This window comes from Rhinopithecus roxellana, chromosome 13 (genome assembly GCF_007565055.1).
Source record: "Rhinopithecus roxellana isolate Shanxi Qingling chromosome 13, ASM756505v1, whole genome shotgun sequence".
NCBI classification, from domain to species: domain Eukaryota; kingdom Metazoa; phylum Chordata; class Mammalia; order Primates; family Cercopithecidae; genus Rhinopithecus; species Rhinopithecus roxellana.
The window spans coordinates 131,679,429-131,703,007 of NC_044561.1; the positions used below are offsets into that span (position 1 = coordinate 131,679,429).

A 23,579-nucleotide genomic window follows, 5' to 3' on the forward strand; every position below is an offset into this window, starting at 1 on the left:
GCCAGCTGGGAGGACTTTGGCCCCAGCTCCCCTTCCTGGGCCTCCACTCCAGGGTGGCCTCCGAGCCCTGTCTCCCTCCCTCCGTGGGTCGTCCCCCTGAGGCTTACGCTGGCCACAAGCCTGTTGAGCTGAGAGTGCCCTGCCGACCCTTGCATTGTGCCCTCTGCGTTGGTAGCCTCATCCCTGCAGCATTCTGCCTGGATGTGCCCAGCCCCATACTTCCCTGTCCTCCCCACACGCAGGCAGCAGTCTCCTGGCATGGGCAGCCCGGCCCACCCTTCTCTCCTGCCCCTGCCATACTTGGGTTCCCTTTTGCTCCTGTGTGGCCGCCTTCTCCATGCTCCCTGAGGCCCACGCAGGGCTCTTGCTGCCCCCAGCTCCTGAAGGCCCCCCTCCCTGACTTGCCAGCACTGTGGAAAGTGCCAGGGCCTCTGCTGATGTGCCGTCCCATTGCTGCATCCAGGGGGACAATGCCTGAAAGGTTTTAGTTATAAAGTCATTGATGCCCATCGCAGAAAATCCAACACGGTGCAGCAGTGTGCAAAGCAGAAAACCGCCATTTGCTGTGGGGAATCCCAGCATTTTCTGCTTGTCTGTGTTGGGTTGATGTCAGACACAGACGTAGGTGGTCACTCCGGGTCATGAGTGGTGGGCCTTACAACCCACCCCCAGTCTGTGGGTAAAGTCACCATTTCTATTTTTCTTACAACAGAAGAACACTGAGATGAATGCCCTTCTACCTACATTTTTCTTTCCAAATTCTAATAATGGCCCTCAGGTGGATTCCTGGAAGGGGAATGGCCAGGTTGGAGAGTATGTGCTTTTGAAAGGTTTCTGTCAATATTGCAGGTACCCTGCAGGCTGGCCTGCGGGCTTTCTCCCCATCAGGATGGTGGAGTGGCCTTCCCACCCTCCCTGAGACCCTGATGGACCAGCTGGGCTCCCAGCCTTTCCTTCACAAGAGCAAGGCCGGCCAGCCTGCTGTGGACTGAGTGGCCCCTGTGTGTCTCCTGACTGTGTTGGGACTCACTTTCCTCTCTGCTGATCTGGGGAGCGCTCATCTGTATCATGTATTTTCAATCACCTGTGCCCCCATCATGCCCCACACTCGTTTGCCTTTAATTCAACTCCCAGTGTTTCTCAGTGTCCTTGGAAGCACCCTGGGGGCTGGTCTACCCAGCGCCAGCGTCCAGAAGCTCGTTTGTGCTGGGTTCTCCCTGTTGTTCATCTGCCCTTTGTCCTGCTGACCTGCTCACTGGGACCTCCGTGTGCTTCTCGTCCTCACTGCCACCCGCCCCCCATCTGCACTGTCCCCGCTGTCCCCCCATCTCCAGTGCCTGGCAGCACAGACACCTTTGCCCTTCTCTAAAGGGTTTCTGGCATTTTTGTTTATTTTTTCTTCAGGTGAATTTTAGGATATTTTTTTGTCCAGTTCTTTTTTCTTTTTTTTTTTTTTAAAGCACTTTGCAGATTTTAATTGGAACTGCATCTGAAGACTAGTTTCTTTGCAGAGCACCAGAAGCCTTGTGTGTCACCTCTCCATGTCAGGAATGTGGTGCCTTCATTCCTGGACATGTGCATGCCACCACCCACTTCCAGGGCTCGCGGTAACCGGCTGTTACCTCCAGGGCCTGCCCTGCCTGGCTGCCACTCACCTCCAGGGCCCCCCCCTACCCAGCTGCCACTCACCTCCAGGGCCCACTGTATCTGGCTGCCATTCACCTCAAGGCCTGCTCTGCCTCCAGGCCCACCCACCTCCCACCCAGCTGCCACTCACCTTCAGGGCCCGCCCTACCCGGCTGCCCCTCACCTCCAGGGCCTGCCCTGCCTGGCTGCTGCTCCCTCACCGACTCTGGTTTCACTGCTCTTCTAATTTATCGAACATTTAACCATGAAAGACTTTCGTTCCAGACTTTTCTGTCAGTGCCCAGGGGTTCTCTTGATGATTTTCTGAGTGTTTTGAGATGCCTGTGACCTGGTCCGTCCCAGAGCTCATGGGAGCCCTTCTCGGCATCTTGTTGAGTTTGTGTTTTGTGACACCCATTGTACAGGTTCAGCATCCCTAATCAAAACAGCCAGAATTCAGCCAGGTGCGGTGGCTCACGCCTTTGATCCCAGCACTTTGGGAGGCCGAGGTGGGCAGGTCACCTGAGGCCAGGAGCTCGAGACCAGCCTGGCCAACATGGTGAAACTGTCTCTACTAAAAATACAAAAATTAGCTGGGTGTTGTGGCACATGCCTGTAATCCCAGCTACTCGAAGCCTGAGATAGGAGAATTGCTTGAACCTAGGGGCAGAGGTTGCAGTGAGCTGAGATGGTGCCATTGCACACCTGGGCAACAGAGCGAGACTCCATCTAAAAAATAACAACAACCACCACCACAAAAATCCAGAATTTGAAATACTCCAAAATCTGACAGTTTTGAGCTCTGAAAAGACAATGCAGTGGGAATCCCACACCTGACCTTGTTTGACAAGTCTCAGAACACGGCGAAAGTTTCTTCATGCACAAATTACTCCAGAACTCAGGGTGAGGCCCTGGGCAGTAGCGCCCCTTTGGCTTGCAAGTGTCTGTTAGGTATTATATAAAATCACCTTCTGGCTGTGCGTATACAGTGTATATGAGCATAAATGAATTTCATGTTTAGACTTGGGTTCCATCCTCAAGGTATCTCCTTATGGATATGTGAATATTCCAAAATCCAAAACCTCTGGCCCCAGGCATTTTGGATAAGGGATCCTCACCCTGTACTGAGCCAGGGGGATGCAGCAGCTCCCAGAATGGCCCCTCAAGGGTGGGTGGCCTGGGTGCTGGCTCCTGCCTGGCAGGGGCGGGCATGTGTGGGAGAGATGGGGGCTTGGTGGGGGGCTTATACATGCCCTGGGACCCCATGGCTGCCAGGCGAGTCATGGGCTGGTGGGAGCCGGGCCGCAGGCTTTTCCCTGTTGCTGCTTCTCGTTCTCCCAGCAGTGCCTGATCTGCCCGCTCTTCCTGTTCAGCTTTCAGATCGCATCTTCTCTATCTAAAGAGCTCTGTGCCCTGGTCTTCGGGGTCAACACGTTCTTTGCCACCGTTGTCAAGACCATCATCACCTTCATCGTCTCGGACGTGCGGGGCCTGGGCTTCCCGGTCCGCAAGCAGGTGAGCCCATTTCAGGCCTGCATCCTCCGGGAGGGAAGCTACTTGTGGGGACGTTGCCAAGGCCTCCTGGTGCCCTCCTGATGTGGAACCCACTGTGGGCCGGGGGCACAGGGTGCGGGCCTGGGGCTTCCAGTGGGACACACCAGGCCAGTGAGAGCAGGAAATGAGAGAGACCCCAGCAGGGCTCAGTTGTTGTGGGTGGGAGCCTCCGTCAGGCCCTGGGCCTTGGTGGAAGCGACTGAGCCTCTGCTCGCCAAGGTGGACCTGTCCTTGTCTCTGCTCTCTGCCTGTGGCTGCCGGAACTTGGTGTCCTTGAGCCCTGGCTAGAGGCCACGTGAGCTTTGTTCTCTTCAGGAAGGAGAGCTGAGCAGAGCCACTCAGCAGTGTTGGCACGCAGGCTTTTGCGGGTACCCTCCCCTTCCCCACCTCTGGTGGGCCTTTGCTGCTTCTAAGAGGAGCTGGAAAACACACATTTAACTCCTGAGGGTCCCAGCCAAGGCCGGGTCTCCAAGTGAGCTGGATACAGCCATGGTGGGCGTGGTGTGAGAGGTCCTCCCGGGCTCCTCAGGACTGCCCCGCCCCAGCCTGCAGCTAGACAGATGGGCTTGGCGGGTGGAACAAGGGCTTTGTCCACCTGCGGCCCAGGTCTCACTGGGCAGGAGGACTGTCAGGGCTGGCCCTGATCCTCTGAGGGTGCCACGTCTGTTCAGCCTCGGTGACTCTGGAGCTCAGGATGAGGCCTGGGCAACAGCAGGCATCCCCTTCGGCTTGCGAATGCCTGTTAGGTGAGGGTGGCTGTCGCCCACTCATCGAAATGCATCCTTCAGCCCAAGATTGTCATTAGGGCCTGTCCACAGTGGCAGGCCACATGGCCCCGTTCCACAGAGCCCTCTGGGTGCAACGCCCCTGACCCAGATGTGAACACTCAGGGTGGTGACCCTCCGAGGCTCAGGGGTGAACACTCAGGGTGGTGACCCTCCGAGGCCCAGGGGTGAACGCTCAGGGCGGTGACCCTCTGAGGCCCGGGGTTGAATGCGTCCAGGCCTGGCCTGGGTGGACACAGCCTCCTGGTGGCTGGGCTGGTCTCAGGTCTGCAGAAAGGGGGCCCAGAAGGCTTCTGTTGAATGCATGGCCCCGGGGGTGGGGGTGCTGGCAGCAGTCCAGCTGGCCTTGGAGGGGCTCCAGCACCCCGTAGGAAGTCCTCCCCATTCTTGGAGCCCCTAGTTACCTCTGCCCCCAGACAGCGGTGGCTGCCAGCGTGTATGGGCAGGGAGGGCCTGTCCCAGGGAGACTCCAAGGGCCCTGTGTGGCCCCCGCCAGGCTGGGCCTGGCTTTTGACCTGCCTCTGGGTGCTGACTGCCCTGACTACTGTGCCCCCCCCCTCCACCTACATCCCTCTGTGACTGCCTCTTGTTCAGCCCCTGGCAGCTGGAGGGGCAGATGCCTGAGGGCCCTTTAGGGACCCTGTGCGTGTGCTCCCCTGCAGCTGCCCTGTGGAGGGGGCGCCTCCCAGTGGACTTCTAAGGGCCCATGGGGGCTTGGTGCAGGGGTGCTGCAGTTCTTCCCGAGAGGGGTGCTCACGAGGAAGCCCCTTCCCTTCCTCAGCTGGTCCTTGTCCTGGTGTGCCCATGGAGGCCGTGGGGAGATGGCTATGGGGAGGCGAAGGCAGGTTCTGGCCTGTGGTTCCTGGCTGCCTCTTGTCACATAGAAAAAAAACACACGGACTTTTCTCTGGCTGGTTTGATTTCCAGGTTAAAAAGTAACTAGTGGGGCATTTTGCTCATGGCTAGACATCCTGCTGGGTCTAGAGGAGGTGGTGCCGGCTCATCTTGCCCCCCCCCCCCCCCCCCCGCCTGTTACTGGGTGCCGAGTGTCCCCTCTCGCTCCTCCAGCATGGGGAGAACAGCTGGAGGAGTTCAGACTTGGCTGCGGGTAGTCTAGAGACGGGTGGGAGCTGTGATGGAGCACCGCGGGGCAGACAGGCCTGGAGCTTGCCTGGGTTTGCCTGCTTTTTAAATTAAGCTTTATGTTTGGGTAATCTTATATTCACATGCTGTTTAATAAATCATACAGGGAGATCCATGTACCCCATACCCAGTTTTCGCAGTGGTCACATCTTACAGTTCTGCAGCACATCCCAACCAGCATGGTGACAGTCGGGATCCAGAATATTCTGTCCCCACAGGGATCCCTCATGCCGCTCTTTACAGTCACGGCCCACCCTGCTCCCAGCCTCACCTCCTCTTTAACCCCTGGCAACCACTACCCTCTTCTCCACTTGTACAAGTTTGTCATTTCAGGAGTGTTATATAAACAGTTATGCATTGGGTATCGTTTAGGGATTGGCGCTTTTCACTCAACATTGTTCTCTGAACATTCATCCAGGTTGTTATTGTGGCTCTAGCTGATTCCTTCTTGCTGCTGAGTGGTGTTCCAGGGTGTGGATACAGCACGCTTTATTTAACTCTTCACTATGAAAGACTTGTTTCCAGTGTGGGGTATTACAAATAAAGCTGCTACAGACATTCTTTTATAGGTTTTTGTGTGAATATAGGTTTTCCTTTCCCTGGGACACACGCCCAGAAGTGCAAATGTTGGGTCACGAGGTAGTTGCCTGTTTATGAAGAAGAAACCTGCTTTCCACAGCAGTTGTACCTTTTTGTACCCCCCACCAGACTTTGAGAGATCAGTCACAGTGTCTTCAGTATGTCGTGTTGCTACTCGTTGTTATTTTGGCCATTGTGATAGGTGTAGTGATATTTGATTGTGGTTTTAATTTGCATTTCCCTGGGGGATAATGTTGTTTTGCATTTCCCTGGTGGATAATGATGTTGAACATCTTTTTATGTCCTTATTTTTCGTTTGCAAAATCTTCACGTCTTCTGCCCATTTTCTCATTGGATTGTTCATTTTTATACTCTTGAGTTTTAAGCATTGTTTGTGTATTCCAGATTTTAGTCCTTTGTTGGATATATACAGTTTGCAGTTTTTTTCAACTCTGTAGCTTGTTGTTTCATCTACTTAACATGGTCTTTTACAGAACAAGTGTTTTTTTAACTCCCACGAGGTCTGATTTACAGTTTTTCCTTTTATGGAAACTCTTTGCCTAGCCCTAAATTCAGAAGAGTTTCCTCAAATTTCTTTTTTAAAGTTTTGTGTTTTTACATTTAAGTCTCTGATCAGCTTTGAGTTAATTTTTGTATAAGATGTGAAGTTTGGCCGGGCGCGGTGGCTCAAGCCTGTAATCCCAGCACTTAGGGAGGCCGAGACGGGCGGATCACGAGGTCAGGAGATCGAGACCATCCTGGCTAACACCGTGAAACCCCGTCTCTACTAAAGAAGTACAAAAAACTAGCCGGGTGAGGTGGCGGGCGCCTGTAGTCACAGCTACTCGGGAGGCTGAGGCAGGAGAATGGCGTAAACCCGGGAGGCGGAGCTTGCAGTGAGCTGAGATCCGGCCACTGCACTCCAGCCTGGGCGACAGAGCGAGACTCCGTCTCAAAAAAAAAAAAAAAAAAAAAGATGTGAAGTTTAGGTTGAGGTCACTGTTTTTGGCCTGTGTATCCATTTATTCCGGCATCGTTTGTTGAAAAGACTTAGCTCTCCCCATTGAATTACTTTTACACCTTTGTCAAAAGTTGGGCGTATTTATGTGAGCCTGTTTCTGGGTTTTTATCCTGTTCCAGTGAAGTGTGTGTTTCCCGTTGTACCAATATCACACCGTCTTGGTTATGAAGCTTTCTAGCACGTTTTGAAATTGGATAGACTGATTCCTCCAACTTCTTTTTATTCAAAATTGTTTTGACTCTTACAGTTTCTTTGCCTTTCCATATACATTTTAGAGTAATCTTGTCTATATCTACAAAAATTCTTGCTCAGATTTTGTTAGGAATTGCAATTAAGCCAGTATATCAATTTTGGGAGAACTGACATGGTGACTGTGTTGTTTTCCAATCCATGAACATGGCATATCTTTCCAATTATTTAGATCTTTGATTTCTTTCAGCATTTTGTAGTTTTCAGCATATGAGTACTGTACATGTTTTAGTTTATGCTTTTTTTTAAGTAAATCAAACCGTATCTTGAAATTTGTTATCTGCATTAGTCTGCTTGGGCTGCCATAGCCCAATATCACAAACTGGGTGACAAACAACAGAAATGTATTCTCTCACAGTTCTGGAGGCTGGAAGTCTGAGATTAAAGTGTTGGCAGATTGGTTTCTCCTGATGCCTCTCTTCTTGGTTTGCAGATGGCATTTTCTCCCTTTGTCTTCATATGGTCTTTTTAATGTGTGTGGTCCTCCCTGGTATCTGGTTTTTTTTTTTTTTTTTTTTTGAGATGGAGTTTCCCTCTTGTTGCCCAGGCTAGGGTACAATGGTGTGATCTTGGCCGATCGTAGCCTCCTCCTCCCGGGTTCAAGCAATTCTTCCTCAGCCTCCCGAGTAGCTGGGATTACAGGCATGTGCCACCACGCCTGGCTAACTTTGTGTTTTTAGTAGAGACGGGGTTTCTCCATGTTGGCCAGGCTGGTCTCAAACTCCAGACCTCAGGTGATCCACCCACCTCGGCCTCCCAAAGTGCTGGGGTTACAGGCGTGAGCCACCACGCCTGGCTAGTGTCTGTCTGCTTATAAGGACACCCAGTCAGGTTGGAGTAAGACGCCATCCTTATGACCTCATTTAACTGTAATTACCTTTTGAAAGGCCCTGTCTTCAAATGCAGTGACATTGCGGGTTAGGACTGCAACATATGAATTGGGGGATGGGTTCACAATAGTGAACCCTAGTGTATACGTGTTCATTGCTAGTGTATAGAAATATAGTTGATATTTGTGTGTTTATCTTGTATACTGCAATTTTGCTGAGCTTACTTATTAGTTCTAGGAGGCTTTTCTGTTTTTTGGTCTTTGTTTTTTAAATTCCTTGAGATTTTCTATGTAGATAATTATGTCATCTGCAAAAATTTCTTCCTTTCTGATCTGTATATCTTTTATTTTTTTTTTCTTAGTGCACTGGCTGGAACTTGATTAATTCCTTATTTCTGCTTACTTTAGATTTATTTTGCTCTTCTTTTTCTAGGTTCTGGAGATGAGCTATCGGTTTGAGACCTCTCCTCTTTTCTAATTTGTGCATCTAATGCTATAAATTTCCCCACTCAGTACTGCTTTAGTTGCATCCCACAAATCTTAATAGGCTATGTTTTCATTTTCATTCAGTTCAGTGTGTTTTTTGATGCATCATTATCTCAAATTTTGTTGTTTAATTTCCAAGTGTTTTGAGATTTTCCTGTTATCTGTTATTAATTTTTTTGATTATATTGTGATCAGAAAACACATTCTATAATTATTTCAGTCCTTATAAATTTGTTAAGATTTGTCTTATGACCCAGAATATTATCCGTTTTGATATACTGTGGACACTTGGAAAGAATGTATATTCTGCTTTTGGGTGGAGTGTTCTGTAAATGCTGATCGGATCCTATTGGCTGATGGTATTGATTTCCTCTCAGTTCTTGTGGATTTTCTGTCTAGTTTTATTATTATTGAGAGGGAGTATTGACGTCTCCTAAGTATAATTGTGGATCTATTTCTCCTCTCAGTTCTGTCATGTTTTGCTTCACATATTGGTAGCTCTTTTGTTTGCTGCATACGCGTTTGGGATTGAAATTTGTCTTGGTGGACTGACTTTCTTGTCCATTGTGTAATAGTGGATTATATTATGTCCTTCTCTGTCTCTGGTCTTTTTTTTTTTTTTTGCTCGGAAGTTTACTTTACCTGACATTAATATAGCCACCCCTGCTTTCCTTTGATTAATGTTTGCATGATACATCTTTTTCCATCGTTTTACTTTCAGCCTTCCTATCTTGGTATATTTGAAGTGAGCTTCTTGTAGACAGCACGTGGTTGAGTCATGTTTTAAAATCTACTTTGCTAATCTCTGTCTTACAGTTGGTGTATTTAGACCATTTATATTTAATGTGATAATTTGTATATTAGGGCTTAAGTGCCATTTCGTTTTTAATTTTTCATTGATTCTCTGTTTTTAGTTTCTGTTTACATTTTTTCAGCTTCCAGTGGGTTACTTGTACATCCTTTAGAATTTTGTTTGGTTTATCTATTGTGTTTTTGAATATACTTAGTATAGCTTTTTTGGTTGCTTTCTGTATTACATTACTAGTTTGAGTGAAGTATGGAAACTTTGCCTGCCTTTATGTCACTTTACCATCTCCCGCTTACAGTACAATTATCTTAAATATTTTCTCTACATACCTTTAGTGCTACATAAGAAAATATTGTAATTTTTGCATTAATCATCACACATATTTTAGAAAACTCAAGAAGGAAAGTCTGTTTTGTTTACCCATAATGTTGCGTACTATGGTATTTCCTCTTTCCTGTTATTTCAAGATTCTTTCCTTCTTTAGTAATTTCCTTTCTGTTTAGATAACTTTTTTTTTTTTTTTTTTGCCATTATTTTAGATAGATCTGCTGGTTATGAATTTCTTCTCTTAGTTTTTCTTCACCTGACTGTCTTGATTGTTCTTTTATTCTTGAAGGATGTTTTCACTGGATATAGGATGTTGGGTAGACTGTTCTTTTTTTCAGCCTGTGAGAAATGTGGTACCCCTTCCTCATAGCTTTCGGGATTTTTGATGAGAAATTAGTGTTATTCAAATTGCTTGTCCATGAAGGGTCATTCTTCTCTGGCCACTACCAAGATTTTTTTACTTATTTTTATCGTTAGCTTATAGAAGTTTGAATATGGTATGTGTTGGTGTGATTTTGTTTGGGTTTTCTGTTTGGGGTTTGCTCAGCTTCATGAATCTGCAGTGTATGTCTCACCAAATTTGGGAAGTTTTCAGCCATTATTTCCTAAAGTGCTCTTTGAACCCCACTCCTTTTCTCCTCTTTTTCTAGAACCCCCGTGTCACAAATGTTAGGTTCATGTTATGAAACCCCACAAGGAATGAGACTTTGTTCATTTTTTTTTCAGTCCATTTTTTTTTTTGTTCAGGTTGGATAATTTCTATTGTTCTACCTCCAGTTCATTGATCATTTCTCTGCCTCTTCTATTTTGTTGAGATGATTCATTAAGTTTTAAAATTTTGGTTATTGTACTTTTCAGTTCTAAATTTTTTTTTATTTCTCCCCTTTCTTTGCTGAGACTGTGTTTTTTCATTTGTTTCCAGCATGTTTGTTATTGTTCACCGAAGCATTTTTATGGTGGCTGCTTTAAGATCTTTCTCAGCGAATTCGACCGTCCCTGTTGTCTTAGTGCCGGTGTCTGTTGTTTTTCAGTTTGAGAGCTTTGTGGCTTAGTGTGCCAAGGGATTTTTTAGTGAGATGCAAGCATTTTGGGTATGATGTAATTTCAGCATCCTGTCATGGCTGACGCAGCTCCAGCAGGTCAAGTGGGTGTGCACCTCACTACAGGGAGGAGCAGTGGAAGTCCAGGCTCCCACTCAGCCTTCGTGACACCTGAGCGAGGGTGGGTGGCTGGGTGGGGGCTCCTTCTTGTTGCCAGGCAAGGATGGGAGTCCAGCTCCCCTTGGGGTCCCCTTGATGCCCCTAGGGTTGGGACATTCTTGTTATTCCTGGGTTGGGTGAAAGTCTGGACTCCCTGCTTGACCTCCTCTGACACCTCCCAGCATGGAGGGGGATGGGCACCCTCTTACTACTGGGCGAGGATAAGAGGCCACGCTCCCCACATGGTCTTCACTGACTCCATGAGGCTTTGGGGGTGACAGTCTAGGCTTCCCTGTGGTCTCCACTGACTCATGCAGTTGAGGGTGGGCATCTTTACCAGCCAGTGGGAGTGAAAGCTGTCGTGCCCACTGGTGTTGTCTGATACCACGCCACAGGGGACTTGGGGGTCCTTGTTACAGGCTGGGGAGGATGAGGTGTCCTTGCTGACATGGTGGTTGGAGCCGAGGTCTGGTGTCTGCAGGGACCAGGGCGATTCCTGTCAAAAGGTCTTTCTTCATGTTGGGCTGCTCCTTCCCTGGGTCTGAGGCCAGAGAGAGCTGCTTTCATGGGCTCTTTTTTCTGCATCTGTTGGCATTTCCAGCCTGCTGCCTTCTTGAGTTTCAAAATATCTAAGGCGAAAAGAAAAGCCCCCAGGGAGCTCTGCGTGGCACAACTCCCCAGACCCCAAGGGCCCGGCCGGTCTGCCCGCCTCACTCCCGCTTTCAGTCTTCCCAGGTTTTTATCTCAGTGTCTTGGGTAGGAGAACAGGGAGAAGTGTGTCAGCCCCATCTTCCTGAGTTTGCTTTAAAAACGGTTTTCCTGGAAGGGTGCCGGTGCCGATGGGCTGCAGGGATTCTGGCCTGCGGGCGTGGAGTTGGGGCCTCGGGGTCTTGGGTGGGACTCACTGGGCTCTGCCCACAGATGTCCTGAAAGCACTGCAGCCTCCTGAACCCTCTGCACCTCCGGGAATGATCAGGTCCCTCCCTGGTGTCCCAGGGACATCTCCAGTCCCTCCTGCCCCTGGCAGCTGTGAGAATCAGGAGAGACGTGGCTGCTGCTGGTGCCGCTCCTTCTGGTCATCGTAGCACAGCTTCCACCGCCAAGGCGGAGACGGGCTTCATGCGCGTGTGCAGGCTGCTGAGGGGTCGCTCTGGGCGTGAAGCCCTGGGGAGCAGCTCCCGGTCACCTGCTGTGGCTGTCCTCACCCTGATCTGCCCGGAGGGACATTCTAGCCCTCATGGGCGTCCTCCTGTTGTCTCAGCACCATGGATGGGCAGCAGGCACCACCAAGCAGGGGCCTCAGGAGCAGACACTGCAGGCCATGCAGAGCCACCTGCCAGGTTCCAAGGGGTTCTTGGGAAATGGCGGGAGCCCCTCTTCAGGCCTGTGCCAGGCCGTGGCGGGAAGGGGGGCTGTGGTGAGCACTGTGGCACCTACTCCTGGGGCTGGCCTCTGACTGCTGTGCCATGTTCAGGGTCAGCCTCTGAGCTGGAGGAAGATGAGCCTGGGAGCAGGCGTTGGGGTGTAGGGTGCCATCATCCCAGCCAGGCCCTCCTCACCCGCCTCACCTGCCTCTCTTTCCAGTTCCACTTCTACTGTGTGTACTTCCTGATCCTGTCCATCATCTACTTCTTGGGGGCCATGCTGGATGGCCTGCGGCACTGCCAGCGGGGCCACCACGTGCCGCTGCCCCCGGCCCAGGGTCTGAGGAGTCCCACGGAGGAGAAGGCAGCACAGGAGCTGAGCGTGCAGGACAAGGGCCTCGGAGGCGTGCAGCCAGCCCACAGCCCGCCGCTCTCCCCAGAAGATGGCCTGGGGACTGTGGGGCCAGCGTCCCTGGAGCAAAGACAGGGCGACCCAGCCCCAGCCCCGGCCCTGCAGGCAGCTGGATTCCTGAGCCCAGTGACAGTCCCTTCTGCCTGCACTCCGTGCTCCGCCCAGGCCTCAGGCTCTGACACTGCAGATGAGACTTGTCCCCAGCCGGCTGTCCATCCTCCTGCTGTCAGCAGGCTGGGTTTGCAGCGTCATCCAAGTGACAGTGTTCAGAATGTGAACCAGTGACTCTCGGGGGCCCCTCTGGTAACTTTGCAGGTGGCCCTCGGTACGTCCCTGTGACTCCTGCCTTGAAGGTCGCTTGCCTTAGCCACGGGGGCCTCCGCTTAGCCTGCTGGCAGGTCCCCTGGGATTCCCCCCACCCTGTGCTGCACTCGAGCGGTGGCCACAGCCTGCTGGCGACACTCAGGGCAGCTGCCTGGCCATGCTGTCCCTGCGCTGTGCCCCGCGGGCTTTGGTTGCTGGAAGAGGTGGGTGGTGGGCTCCTGTGTCCACCAGGCCTCACTGGCTCATGCTCCTTCTGGGGCTTGAGACAAATCTGTGCCCCTCCGGGCTGGTGAAGTGGCCTTAGATACCAGCTCAGGGGACACTGGCCACACAGGAGTTCTGAGCCCTCTAGGGCAGGGTGGGAGCCTAGGCCCCCGGGCATAGCTGAGCTGTGACATTGCTGGTCATCCTCGGTGCTCTTGCGTTTTGGAAGATGCTCTGCTTTTTTTTTTTTTTTTTTTTGAGACGGAGTCTCACTCTGTCGCCCAGGCTGGAGTGCAGTGGCACCATCTCCGCTCACTGCAAGCTCTGCCTCCCGGGTTCCCGCCATTTTCCTGCCTCAGCCTCCTGTGTAGCTGGGACTACAGGCGCCCGCTGCCACGCCTGGCTAATTTTTTTTTGTATTTTTAGTAGAGACGGGGTTTCACCGTGTTAGCCAGGATGGTCTTGATCTCCTGACCTCATGATCCGCCTGCCTTGGCCTCCCAAAGTGCTGGGATTACAGGCGTGAGCCACCGTGCCCGGCCCTTTTTTTTTTTTTTTCAAATTGACGTAGAATGAAGAACTGCACGTGGCTTCTCTGTCTCTTTGGAAAAGCCATCTCAGGTTGGCGGCAAACGCATCCTCATCAGAGGGAGCAGCGGCTCTGGTCCTCGGAGCTGGTTGCTCTCTCCCACCCTAAGGGCAGCCCTCCATGGTCCTGTCTGTCCTTCTGAAGTGTGTCCATCCTGACCTGCAGGTCCTCAGCTGCTCCCACGCTTGTGCCAGCCCGGAGAGGACTGGTCCCGATCACCGCAGACGTGCTGGCCTTGGTGTGTGCGGGGCTTGCCTGGGCTGGGGAGCCGTGGGGGAGCTGCCTTGGTGGTGGGCGCTGGGGAAGTATGTCCCAGCGGCCTCGGGGTCTAAGGAGCGCTAGTGCCTTGCCCACAGGTGCCGGACCATCTGATGTGATGTGAACGCTCTTCCCACATACATCAAACACACTTGTTACGTGAGTGTGCCCAGGGCTTCTGATTCTGGGCCCGCCTGGCCTGGGGGTTGAGGGTTGGCAGTCAGTGAGGAAGCCAGAAGAGGCATCCCAGCCTTCTCCCCCCACCAGCCCACTCAGGGCCTTGGTGCCCATGAGCTGAGCCCCCCTACAACCCTAGTCAATGGGCCTATCCTGCAGGGCCTCTGCCACATCTCAGTGGCCCCGGGTGAATGGCTGGCTGCTCACCGGCTCCACACAGAGAGCTGGGGACAGAATCTCTGGCTGAGGAGGGGCCGCTGGAGCTGCTCGACCCAAGGGTCTCCCGAGGTGGCTCAGGGGAGCAGGCATCTTGGGGTACCCTGGATTGAAGCAGAGGCTGCACGTGGAAGATGGCCCGAGTCAGTGGATGGTGCTGGTCAGACAGGGCTGTGGTCCTGGACACATCCAGGGGCCCTGTCACGGCCACCCTGGGGACCCTGCTGGGAAGGGTCTGTACCAGCCATTTCCTGGGCTCGTAGATCTAGCAGGATGTGATGGGTGGAGGTGGGCTGGGCCTGTGCCATGGGCCAGAGCGTCACTGGGGAGGCCCACGCTGTCATCAGAACCCGCCCCCCAGGCAAGGGCTTGCTCCCTCCGCAGCCCGCTCACTGCACCCACCGCCTGCCTGCCTCTGAGTCCTGCACTCACCTGGCCACCAGGACAGGGATGGCTGTCAGGATGTAGTGTTCCCGGGAGCAAGCCAGGTCCTGCTGTGAGGAGAGACTTGAGAGTGTTGGTGTGTCCACACACCTGTGCATGCCTGTGTACCTGTGTACACTACGGATGCTCCTGCACACCTGTGTATAACTGCACACCTGTGTATGCCCAGGCACACCTGTGTATAACTGTGCACACCTGTGTATGCCCAGGCATGCATACCCCCATGTAACTGCATGCCTGTGCACACTCGGGTTCTGCCAGTGGGGCAGTCCAGGGATAGAAGACTCCTGAGGACTCCTTTTGGAGAATTGTGTCCTTCCTGTGACAGTGAAGACTCTTGCAAACCAAGAGTCAGTGTCAAAGGTCACTTTTATTTACCTGTCTGAATTGGCTTCACATCACACACAGTTACAGAACCAGCCCCACCAGTTTTGTCGCAGTCCCGAGGCAGGTGTGTGCTGGTGTGCTGTGGTCAGCCTGGCACTGCCCTGAGTCCACTTGTCCCTCCACACCACGAATGACTCTGGTGTCGATGCTGCCAGATCTCACGGGTGGCTGCGACAGAGGACCTCGTTGCACCTCGTGGCTGCTTTGTTCGCCTGCAGGGCAGCCTGTGTGCACCCCGGGTGTCCCCTTCAGTCCCAAAGAGGGCAAGGATGTGGGTTTCCTAGGAGACAGCTGATGACTGCCCTGCATCTGGAGCCAGCCTGTCCATGGGCAGTGCACAGATGGCAGCCCTTCCCCACTGCCCTGTGCGCTGGCTGCCGCATGTCCTGTGCCAGCCTCAGCCTCTTCGACGTGGCCTTGTTCCATCCTGGCACTCAGCTGGACAAGTGCTGGCTGAGCCAAGTCCCAGCCGGGCGTATGAGATGGGGGCCCTGGATGGGAGGCTGCCAGACCCCAACTCACAGGTCCCTCGTATCTTCCAGCTTGGACTTGGCCAGCATGGAGCTATTTGCTTTGGATGTATCTCATGGGTCATTTGGGAGGCCAGCCCCAGGCTCCTGTGTGTGATGTTGGAGGACAGGCCAGAGCCAGGGGTCACAGTGGACCTCTGAGCTTGGAAACCTGCTCATGCCTGGGGTTGCTGTGAACAGCCCAGAGCTGAGCAGAAGGGGTTGCCCCTAGCCCCAGAGACCTGAGCCCCCTCCTATCTACCGCAGGGCAAGCCCACCCTGGAGGAGAGCCCAGGTGGCCCTGTGCTGAGTGTGGCCACAGCTCCCATTGCCTCACGGGGCCCGTCTGCTACCAGGTCTGGGTTTTGGGCACAGAACAGAGGTGCTAGGTGGGAAATGAAGTTGGCACTTGCCAGGGCGAGCACAGCTTCCCAGAGTAGGAAATCCTGGAGAAATCAAGCCGTGGTCTGATTCAGGCCAAGAGGGTGCACAGGGCATTGATACTGCAGCCTGCCTGACCCAGGCTGTGCCAGCTGGGCTCACAGCTCAGGGGAGAGCTGGGGCAGGTGAACGTCAGCATCAGGCTTCCATTTTAAACTTTTAAAAAAATACACTCTTTGGCTTCCTTTTATTTCTTGAGGATTACATGACACGTGAACTATACAGGAAAGTATGGCCGCCGGGTCCTGGGGCTGGGGGCTGGCCGGCCGCTCCCTGCCCACAGTGGCTGCTTCCTCCGAGCCGCCCGTCCTCTCCGGCCATCCGCATCCAGGCGGCGGCTACTTGGAGGCAGTCATGAAGCTGTTCTCGATGCAGAGGACGATGTAGGCGTGGTGGCAGCTTGCAGCATTCTGCCCTAGGAGCCTGCCCCCCAGCAGGGAGGAGGCCTGACCTGTGACCGAGGGAGACTCTGTCCGCCACGTCTCGCAGTAGCTCTCAGTCAGCCTGCGCCCGCTGGGGTCCGAGCCATGCCACACGCTCTTCTGGGGCCTGTAAGACGCGCCGGGCCGTCAGTCACACCCAGACCTGCTCCGCTTAGGGCAGAGGCCGCCCCCCAGGCAGGAAAGGTGGAGGCAGGAGGCCGGCCCTAGGGGTAACGGGGCTGCAGAGGCTCCCACAACCTGGAGGGCCACGTGGCCTCCCTGCTGGCTGCCTGTGGAGGGAGCTGCATCTCCCAGACTGCACCCCATGCTGCTTCTGCCACACCCACAGCAGAGGCAAGAGGGCCCAGGGCTTGGCCTGGCTGGGTGAACCTGGCCCTCATGCCTGCTAAGCAAAGCCTTCCTGCGGCTGCCTCGCTAGGAAGCAGCTCCACCTCCTGGGCTCCTGGCTTCCGGCCTGCCCTGTGGCCCAGCCCCACCCACAGCGCTGCTGTCAGAGACCCTTGGCAGGTGCATCTCCGTTACAGCAGATGGCCAGGCACTGCTGGGGACACGCTGTGTGGCACCCCGAGACACCCCTAAAAGCATGAGTGTTGGAAGAATCGGGGCGCTCATGTGGGGAGGGCACAGCGACATTTGGGATGAAGTATTCTTCTGGACACCCTGGAAATTTCTCAACATTTCAAGGGCACACATGCTCGGACTCCGTGTTGTCCTTTGAGGAGTTTATTCTCCATGAATAAACTCACGGCGATGCTTACATGGCTGACCACGGGTGTGGTGACATCTTGGGAGACTTGGAGTCTATCCGCCATGGGCAGAGGGCCGGGGGCGCTTAAAGGCGTTCTTAGAACTACATTCCTCTCAAACACATGCTAATGATTACTTATCAGAGCAGTTTTCATTTTTCTCAATGTTCTTTTGGATTTTATAATTTTTAAGTAATGAGCATGTATAAGATCTGTCCCAAAACTTAGGGGGAACTGCTCTTAGGTGCACTGGGCACACGCCTGCCCATCCATCTGTCCTGCCTGTCTGCCTTCCCTGGCTGGGGCTCTCAGAGCTGCTCACACGGCAGTGGGAACCTACCAGGTGGGGTGCCTCAGGACATCCTTGCCGTCAAAGGAGAAGATGCGTGTCCCGGGCTTCAGCGGACCCTCAGAGCCTGCGAACAAAGCCTCCCAGCTGGGAAACAGCAGCTCATCCTGGAGGAGAAACCATGTGTGTGTGGGCGGAGGGGCTTTTGCAGCCTCTGGGCACGTCCCGCCAGGGAACAAGCGCAGGGAAGCCAGTCCTGGCCAGGCAGCCTCTGCAGACTCCAAGAGGCCTCGGCTAAGGCAGGGGACCCTGTCCCCTCATGCCAGGCTATAAGAGGGTGGGGAGCACCGGGCCGCAGCCGCCTGCTCCCAGCCCTGGACCCTGGGTCTGTGACCCCTCTGCTGTTGCTTCTGGGAATGTGGTCCTCCCCAGGGCACCCAGAAATAGCCCAGTGCACGAAAAGGAGCCACAGAATAAAGCAACATGGAGGGGGGTGCTGTGGCAGAGGGGCCACCAGGCCGGGTGGCACTGGAGGCCCAAGGGACGGTTCCTGATTCCAGGCTTGTGAGGCCTGTCACCTGTGTGGACACTCGGGCCAGCAGCACGGGAGCCTCTGAGAGGCACTGCTGGGGGAGTGGGGGTCAGGGGACCACGTGGGGGGCCTCATGGGATGGCCTGGGGGAGGCGGCAGCACCCAGGGATGCAGAGGCCCTGGCCTGAGCCTCATGGGATGTGACCCACCCGGAGCCTGCCCTGAAGTCACCAGCCTGGGTGGCAGTGTCTACCATGGCGGCCTCCAGAGGTCCTCGAGGGGAGCCCCCCGCTGGGAGTTCGCCCCAGAGGTCAAGTGGGGGCCGAGGAGCCCATGCCCTCAGGACTGGACTGACCCACCTTGAGGTTGACGATGGGCACGGCTGCGCGGTCGGCACGGCGCACGATGCTGTACAGGTCCTGCAGCCGTGAGGACAGGAAGGCGCGGAAGGTGCCCGCCAGCCCCACAGCCCGCGCCTGCTGGAAGCACTGGAAGTCGGCCCCGCGGATGCCCCGCATGCTGCCCGGCAGTGGGCTGTTGAGTGCAACCAGGTGGAGCTGTGGGGAGAGGGGCACATCATGGGCTGTGTCCCATGCTGCACCCTATACCCAGGCCCTGGGCGCCCCACCCCGGCCCCACACCTGTATGGACAGGCACGGCCAAGGGGGGCTGAGTGGGAAACGCCCAAGGGACACACTGAGGGGCCCAGGCAGCAGCCCCCATACCCTGCCGGGTCAGAGCAGCCCCGGGCCACGTGGGTGCCCCCAGCTGCCGCTGCAGGCGGAGGTACGCCGGTTCCTCAAGGACGTGATAGGGGCTGGACTTTCATGACCGCTGCTTGGCCACCAGGAGGGCAAGTCCCAGGCTGAGCCACCAGACACCCACCCATGGCCGAAGTCTGGGACCCCCCAGCAGCTCTGCAGGGGCTGGGTCCTCTTCTGCCGCCCCAAGAGCCAAGGGGCTAGATGGAGCCGAACCCACTATGAGGGCACTCACCACGGGCTGGAAGTCGCGGTGGGTGTGGGCGGGTGGGCTCGTGGGGAGCGCTGGCCGCAGGTGCACGTAGGAGCTGTGGTGCGGGGCTCCAGGGTAGGGCTGGGGCTCGGGCAGGCGAGGGGGGCTGGCCAAGATGTCGTCTGCCCGCCAGGGCCTTGCGGTGGGGTGGGAGTACTCCCGCCGGGGGTAGGGGTTGCTGTCGTGCAGCTGCACCACGGGGGGCTGCAAGGCAGCCACTTCGTTGTCCTGCAGGTGGGAGATGCGGGGCCTGTCGGCAGGGGGGCCCTCCACTTGCCCCTCCTCCATCTGTGTCCTCCTCTGGGCTGTGTAGGGGCTGCACTCCAAGCTGGCAAGCAGGGCGCTGTGCCCCCAACCCTGGAGCTGCCTTGCCAGGGGGGGCAGGAGTAAGATCGTGGTCACCTCTGCTCAGGCCCCCAGACCCAGCTGTGCGCAGAAGCTGTGGGCCTCACTGACCACGTGCCCTGACCTGCCCTCTCCTTGCTGTGGCTCCAATTTAGGGCCCCTGACCTAAGCGCAGTGACCTCCAACCTTCTCATGTCCCTGAGCCCTTGCTCTGTCTCCCTCAGAGGTGACCTCCACCCTAGAAATCCCAGCCCCCAGGTCTGCACCCCAGTCTGGATTCCCCTGATTCTGCACCTTTCCCCACAGCCCTGAGCCCCTCTTGACCCAGCTGCCATCCACCTGCACTGCGTCCACATTGCTGTCCCCATTGTCCACTCCACAGGGCCGGGCTGTGTGCTACCCAGGGCAATATCCATGGCCACCCGGCACACAGGAGGGGCCGTGACTATTGACTGGCCAACTGAATGAATGAATGAATGGGCAAATGAGTGAGAGCAGACTGGGCTGAACCCTGTGAGGAGATCGGCTGCTGCAGAGCCCGACACTGCTCCACATCAGGCTTCACTCCTGAGCCAATTAAGAAGTCATGACCTGTACTCAAGGAGGGGCCAACAGCAGCCGGACGCAACACTTGGGAAAACGAAAATATTCACCCAGCTTTGCACCATCCATCCACCCACCCATCCACTCACCCACCTGTCCACCATCCATCCACCCATCCACTCACCCACCTGTCCACCATCCATCCACCCATCCACCCACCCACCTGTGCACCATCCATCCACCCATCCACCCACCCACCTGTGCACCATCCATCCACCCACCCACCTGTGCACCATCCATCCACTCACCCACCTGTGCATCATCCACCCATTCATCCACCTCCCCATCTACCTACCCATCCACTCACCCACCTGTCCACCATCCATCCACCCACCTATCCACTCACTCACCTGTGCACCATCCATCTACCCATTCATCCACTCATCTACCTGTTCACCATCCATCCACTCACCCACCTGTCCATCATCCACCCATCCATCTACCTCCCCATCTACCTACCCATCCACTCACCCACCTGTCCACCATCTACCCACCCACCTATCCACTCACCCACCTGTCCACCATCCATCCACCCACCTATCCACTCACCCACCTGTCCACCATCCATCCACCCATTCATCCACTCATCTACCTGTTCACCATCCATCCACTCACCCACCTGTCCATCATCCACCCATCCAGCTACCGCCCCATCTACCTACCCATCCACTCACCCACCTGTCCACCATCTACCCACCCACCCATTCACTCACCCACCTGTCCACCATCCATCCACCCATCCACTCACCCACCTGTGCACCATCCATCCACCCATTTATCCACTCATCTACCTGTCCACCATCCATCCACCCACCCACCTGTGCACCATCCATCCACTCACCCACCTGTGCATCATCCACCCATTCATCCACCTCCCCATCTACCTACCCATCCACTCACCCACCTGTCCACCATCCATCCACCCATTCATCCATTCATCTACCTGTCCACCATCCATCCACCCACCTATCCACTCACTCACCTGTGCACCATCCATCTACCCATTCATCCACTCATCTACCTGTTCACCATCCATCCACTCACCCACCTGTCTATCATCCACCCATCCATCTACCTCCCCATCTACCTACCCATCCACTCACCCACCTGTCCACCATCTACCCACCCACCTATCCACTCACCCACCTGTCCACCATCCATCCACCCACCTATCCACTCACCCACCTGTCCACCATCCATCCACCCATTCATCCACTCATCTACCTGTTCACCATCCATCCACTCACCCACCTGTCCATCATCCACCCATCCAGCTACCGCCCCATCTACCTACCCATCCACTCACCCACCTGTCCACCATCTACCCACCCACCCATTCACCCACCTGTCCACCATCCATCCGCCCATCTATCCACTCACCCACCTGTCCGCCATCTTATCCACCCATCCATCCACCTCCCCATTGATTCACCCACCCAGTCAGCCACCACCCTAGAGATATCCATTCTTGTGTCTGGCACTTTGGGAGAGGGAAGGCAAAGATACAAGATGTGGATTTTGGCCCCAAGGATTTTGACCCTGAGGAGGGCAATGAGTGACAGACACATTTGGGAAAGTTGAGGGATGAGAGTGGCTCCCTCGTGAGGCCAGCGGCTGAGACGGAGGTAGTGGGGTGTCCTGCACTGAGACGGAGGTATTGGGGTGTCCTGCACTGAGACGGAGGTAGTGAGGTGTCCTGCACTGAGACAGAGGTACTGGGGTGTCCTGCACTGAGACGGAGGTAGTGGGGTGTCCTGCACTGAGACAGAGGTACTGGGGTGTTCTGCACTGAGACGGAAGTATTGGGGTGTCCTACACTGAGACAGAGGTACTGGGGTGTCCTGCATTGAGACGGAGGTATTGGGTGGCCTGCACCCGTTTTCTGCACCAGAGGCTGATGGTGAGCCACATGCTCAGCTCCAGGGCTCCAAAGGACCACGTGTTGTTCCCCAAACAAGAGACAGCACATACCCCCTCGTGTCCTGACCACCCACCAGTCTCAACAGAGAAAACGCTCCTTACCGTCCCTCGTGGAAGTGGCGTCCGGGGCTCCAGCTGGAAGAAAGCAGCAGGGTCATCCAGGACCTGCGGCTGGGCCTGAGCCAGGGTGCCCTCCCTGCCCAGCACCCGCCTCTCCCTCCCCAGCACCTGGCCCTTCCAGACCACAGAAGGGTACCCTCCCTGCCCAGCACCCGGCCCTCCCAGCACGTTTGCTAGGATGCCATCCTCTGCCTCCTCCTGTCAGGACTAAAGCCCCTGAAAGTTAGGATGGGGTTGCATCTCACTGCCTACGAGGACACCTGGCACACAGTGGGCACCAGCTTGGCATCTGCTGTGAGACTGGCAGCCTCTCCCTGGCCAGATAAGGGACTGGAATGGGATTCACAGTCTGGGGGACTGCAGGGGCCGGCCCAGGCCCGGGTGGGGGCCGGTGGTGAGATGGAGGGAGTGCTAGCAGGAAGGTGGGAGGGCTGCAGAAGTCAGGGCTGTGTCAATGCACAGTCTGCCGTGGAGGCTCCCACAGACGTCACAGGCCGTTTTGGCGGCACGGGGCTTCTATCAGTCCTCACCTTTGCCACATGAAGGCAAACCCATGCCACACCCACCTGGGTCAGAGTGGCCGCTCTTGCCATCCAGGCCGTTTTGGGAAAGCAGGAAAGAGGCTGGCCTGGACTGGAAGGGGCGATCCCAGGTGTGTCCGAGGAACCAGGCTGGTGAGCAAGGCCCATGCTAAGCGGCGAGGGCACATTTCATCCCACCTCGGTGTTTATAACGTGGGGTGCAGAGCCATGGGACAGCCTGCATCCCAGCCGGGGCCGTGCTGTGGACATCACGTGGCCCTGGAGGGCCCGAGCCCCACTCCAGCCTTGTCCCACCAGACACCTTAACAGGCGTGTGAGGTGATGTTTATCTTTGTAAATGTTCACTGTGACGTGACCCACCAGGAGCCCCTCATGCACCATGTGTTCATCTGCTTCCAGAAGTTTGAGCTCACTTTTCTCTAATCCCAAAACTGCTCACAAAAGTATTTTACTAAACTTTGCCAAAAGTTTGAAAGTTTAACAAGCGCTGGCTGCCACCTGCCTCCATCCCTGTCTGGGGCCTGGGCCTCTCGCCTCCCTTAAGCCCCAGGAGGCAGCTTGGGTCCTTCCACAAGTCAGGAACCTGCCATGCACAGCACTCACCTGGACCTTCCGGAACCCATTCCGCACACGGACGTAGAGCTCCTCCTGCTCGGCCACGAAGATGAGCCAACCCTCGGGAACCTCGTGCACCTGGCCCAACATGGCCTGGCGCGTGGCCCAGAGCCTCACCTGCTGGGACCCAAACGCAGGGGCATGGGGCTCAAGGCGGGAGGGCACGGGGCAGGGGCAAAAGAAAGGGATGCCTGCTTCAGGGCGCAGGGCAGGGGCAGAAGGGATGCCTGTTTCAGGGGGCTGGGCAGGGGCAGAAGGAATGGATGCCCGTTTCAGGGTGCTGGGCAGGGGCAGAAGGAAGGGATGCCCGTTTCAGGGTGCTGGGCAGGGGCAGAAGGAAGGGATGCCTGTTTCAGGGTGCTGGGCAGGGGCAGAAGGAAGTGATGCCCGTTTCAGGGTGCTGGGCAGGGGCAGAAGGAAGTGATGCCCATTTCAGGGTGCTGGGCAGGGGCCGCAGGGCTTTGGGCAGGCATGGACTG

The 23,579-nt window shown here is 55.2% G+C and overlaps 2 protein-coding genes across 8 annotated transcripts in view; one reads left to right on the forward strand and one right to left on the reverse strand.

The window, feature by feature from the left end:
* SLC19A1 (solute carrier family 19 member 1) overlaps positions 1-16,101 on the forward strand; it is a 31,079-nt gene extending 14,978 nt beyond the window's left edge. For 2 of the 3 annotated variants that reach the window (XM_030914289.1, XM_010370121.2), the window contains exons 5-7: positions 3,000-3,141; positions 12,191-12,707; positions 13,665-16,101. In XM_030914289.1, coding sequence (XP_030770149.1) covers positions 3,000-3,141; positions 12,191-12,667 — 619 coding nt within the window. In that variant the 3' untranslated portion in view covers positions 12,668-12,707; positions 13,665-16,101. The remainder of the gene's footprint in view (positions 1-2,999; positions 3,142-12,190; positions 12,708-13,664) is intronic. The other variant, XR_004052587.1, reaches the window with a different exon arrangement.
* COL18A1 (collagen type XVIII alpha 1 chain) overlaps positions 14,946-23,579 on the reverse strand; it is a 103,634-nt gene continuing 95,000 nt past the window's right edge. For 3 of the 5 annotated variants that reach the window (XM_030914288.1, XM_010370120.2, XM_030914286.1), the window contains 6 exons: positions 23,089-23,217; positions 21,926-21,958; positions 18,938-19,183; positions 18,301-18,498; positions 17,461-17,576; positions 14,946-16,480 (listed from right to left, as the gene is read on the reverse strand). In XM_030914288.1, coding sequence (XP_030770148.1) covers positions 16,270-16,480; positions 17,461-17,576; positions 18,301-18,498; positions 18,938-19,183; positions 21,926-21,958; positions 23,089-23,217 — 933 coding nt within the window. In that variant the 3' untranslated portion in view covers positions 14,946-16,269. Of the gene's footprint in view, positions 16,481-17,460; positions 17,577-18,300; positions 18,499-18,937; positions 19,184-21,925; positions 21,959-23,088; positions 23,221-23,579 lie in introns of all 5 variants that reach the window. The other 2 variants (XM_030914287.1, XM_010370118.2) reach the window with 1 other exon arrangement.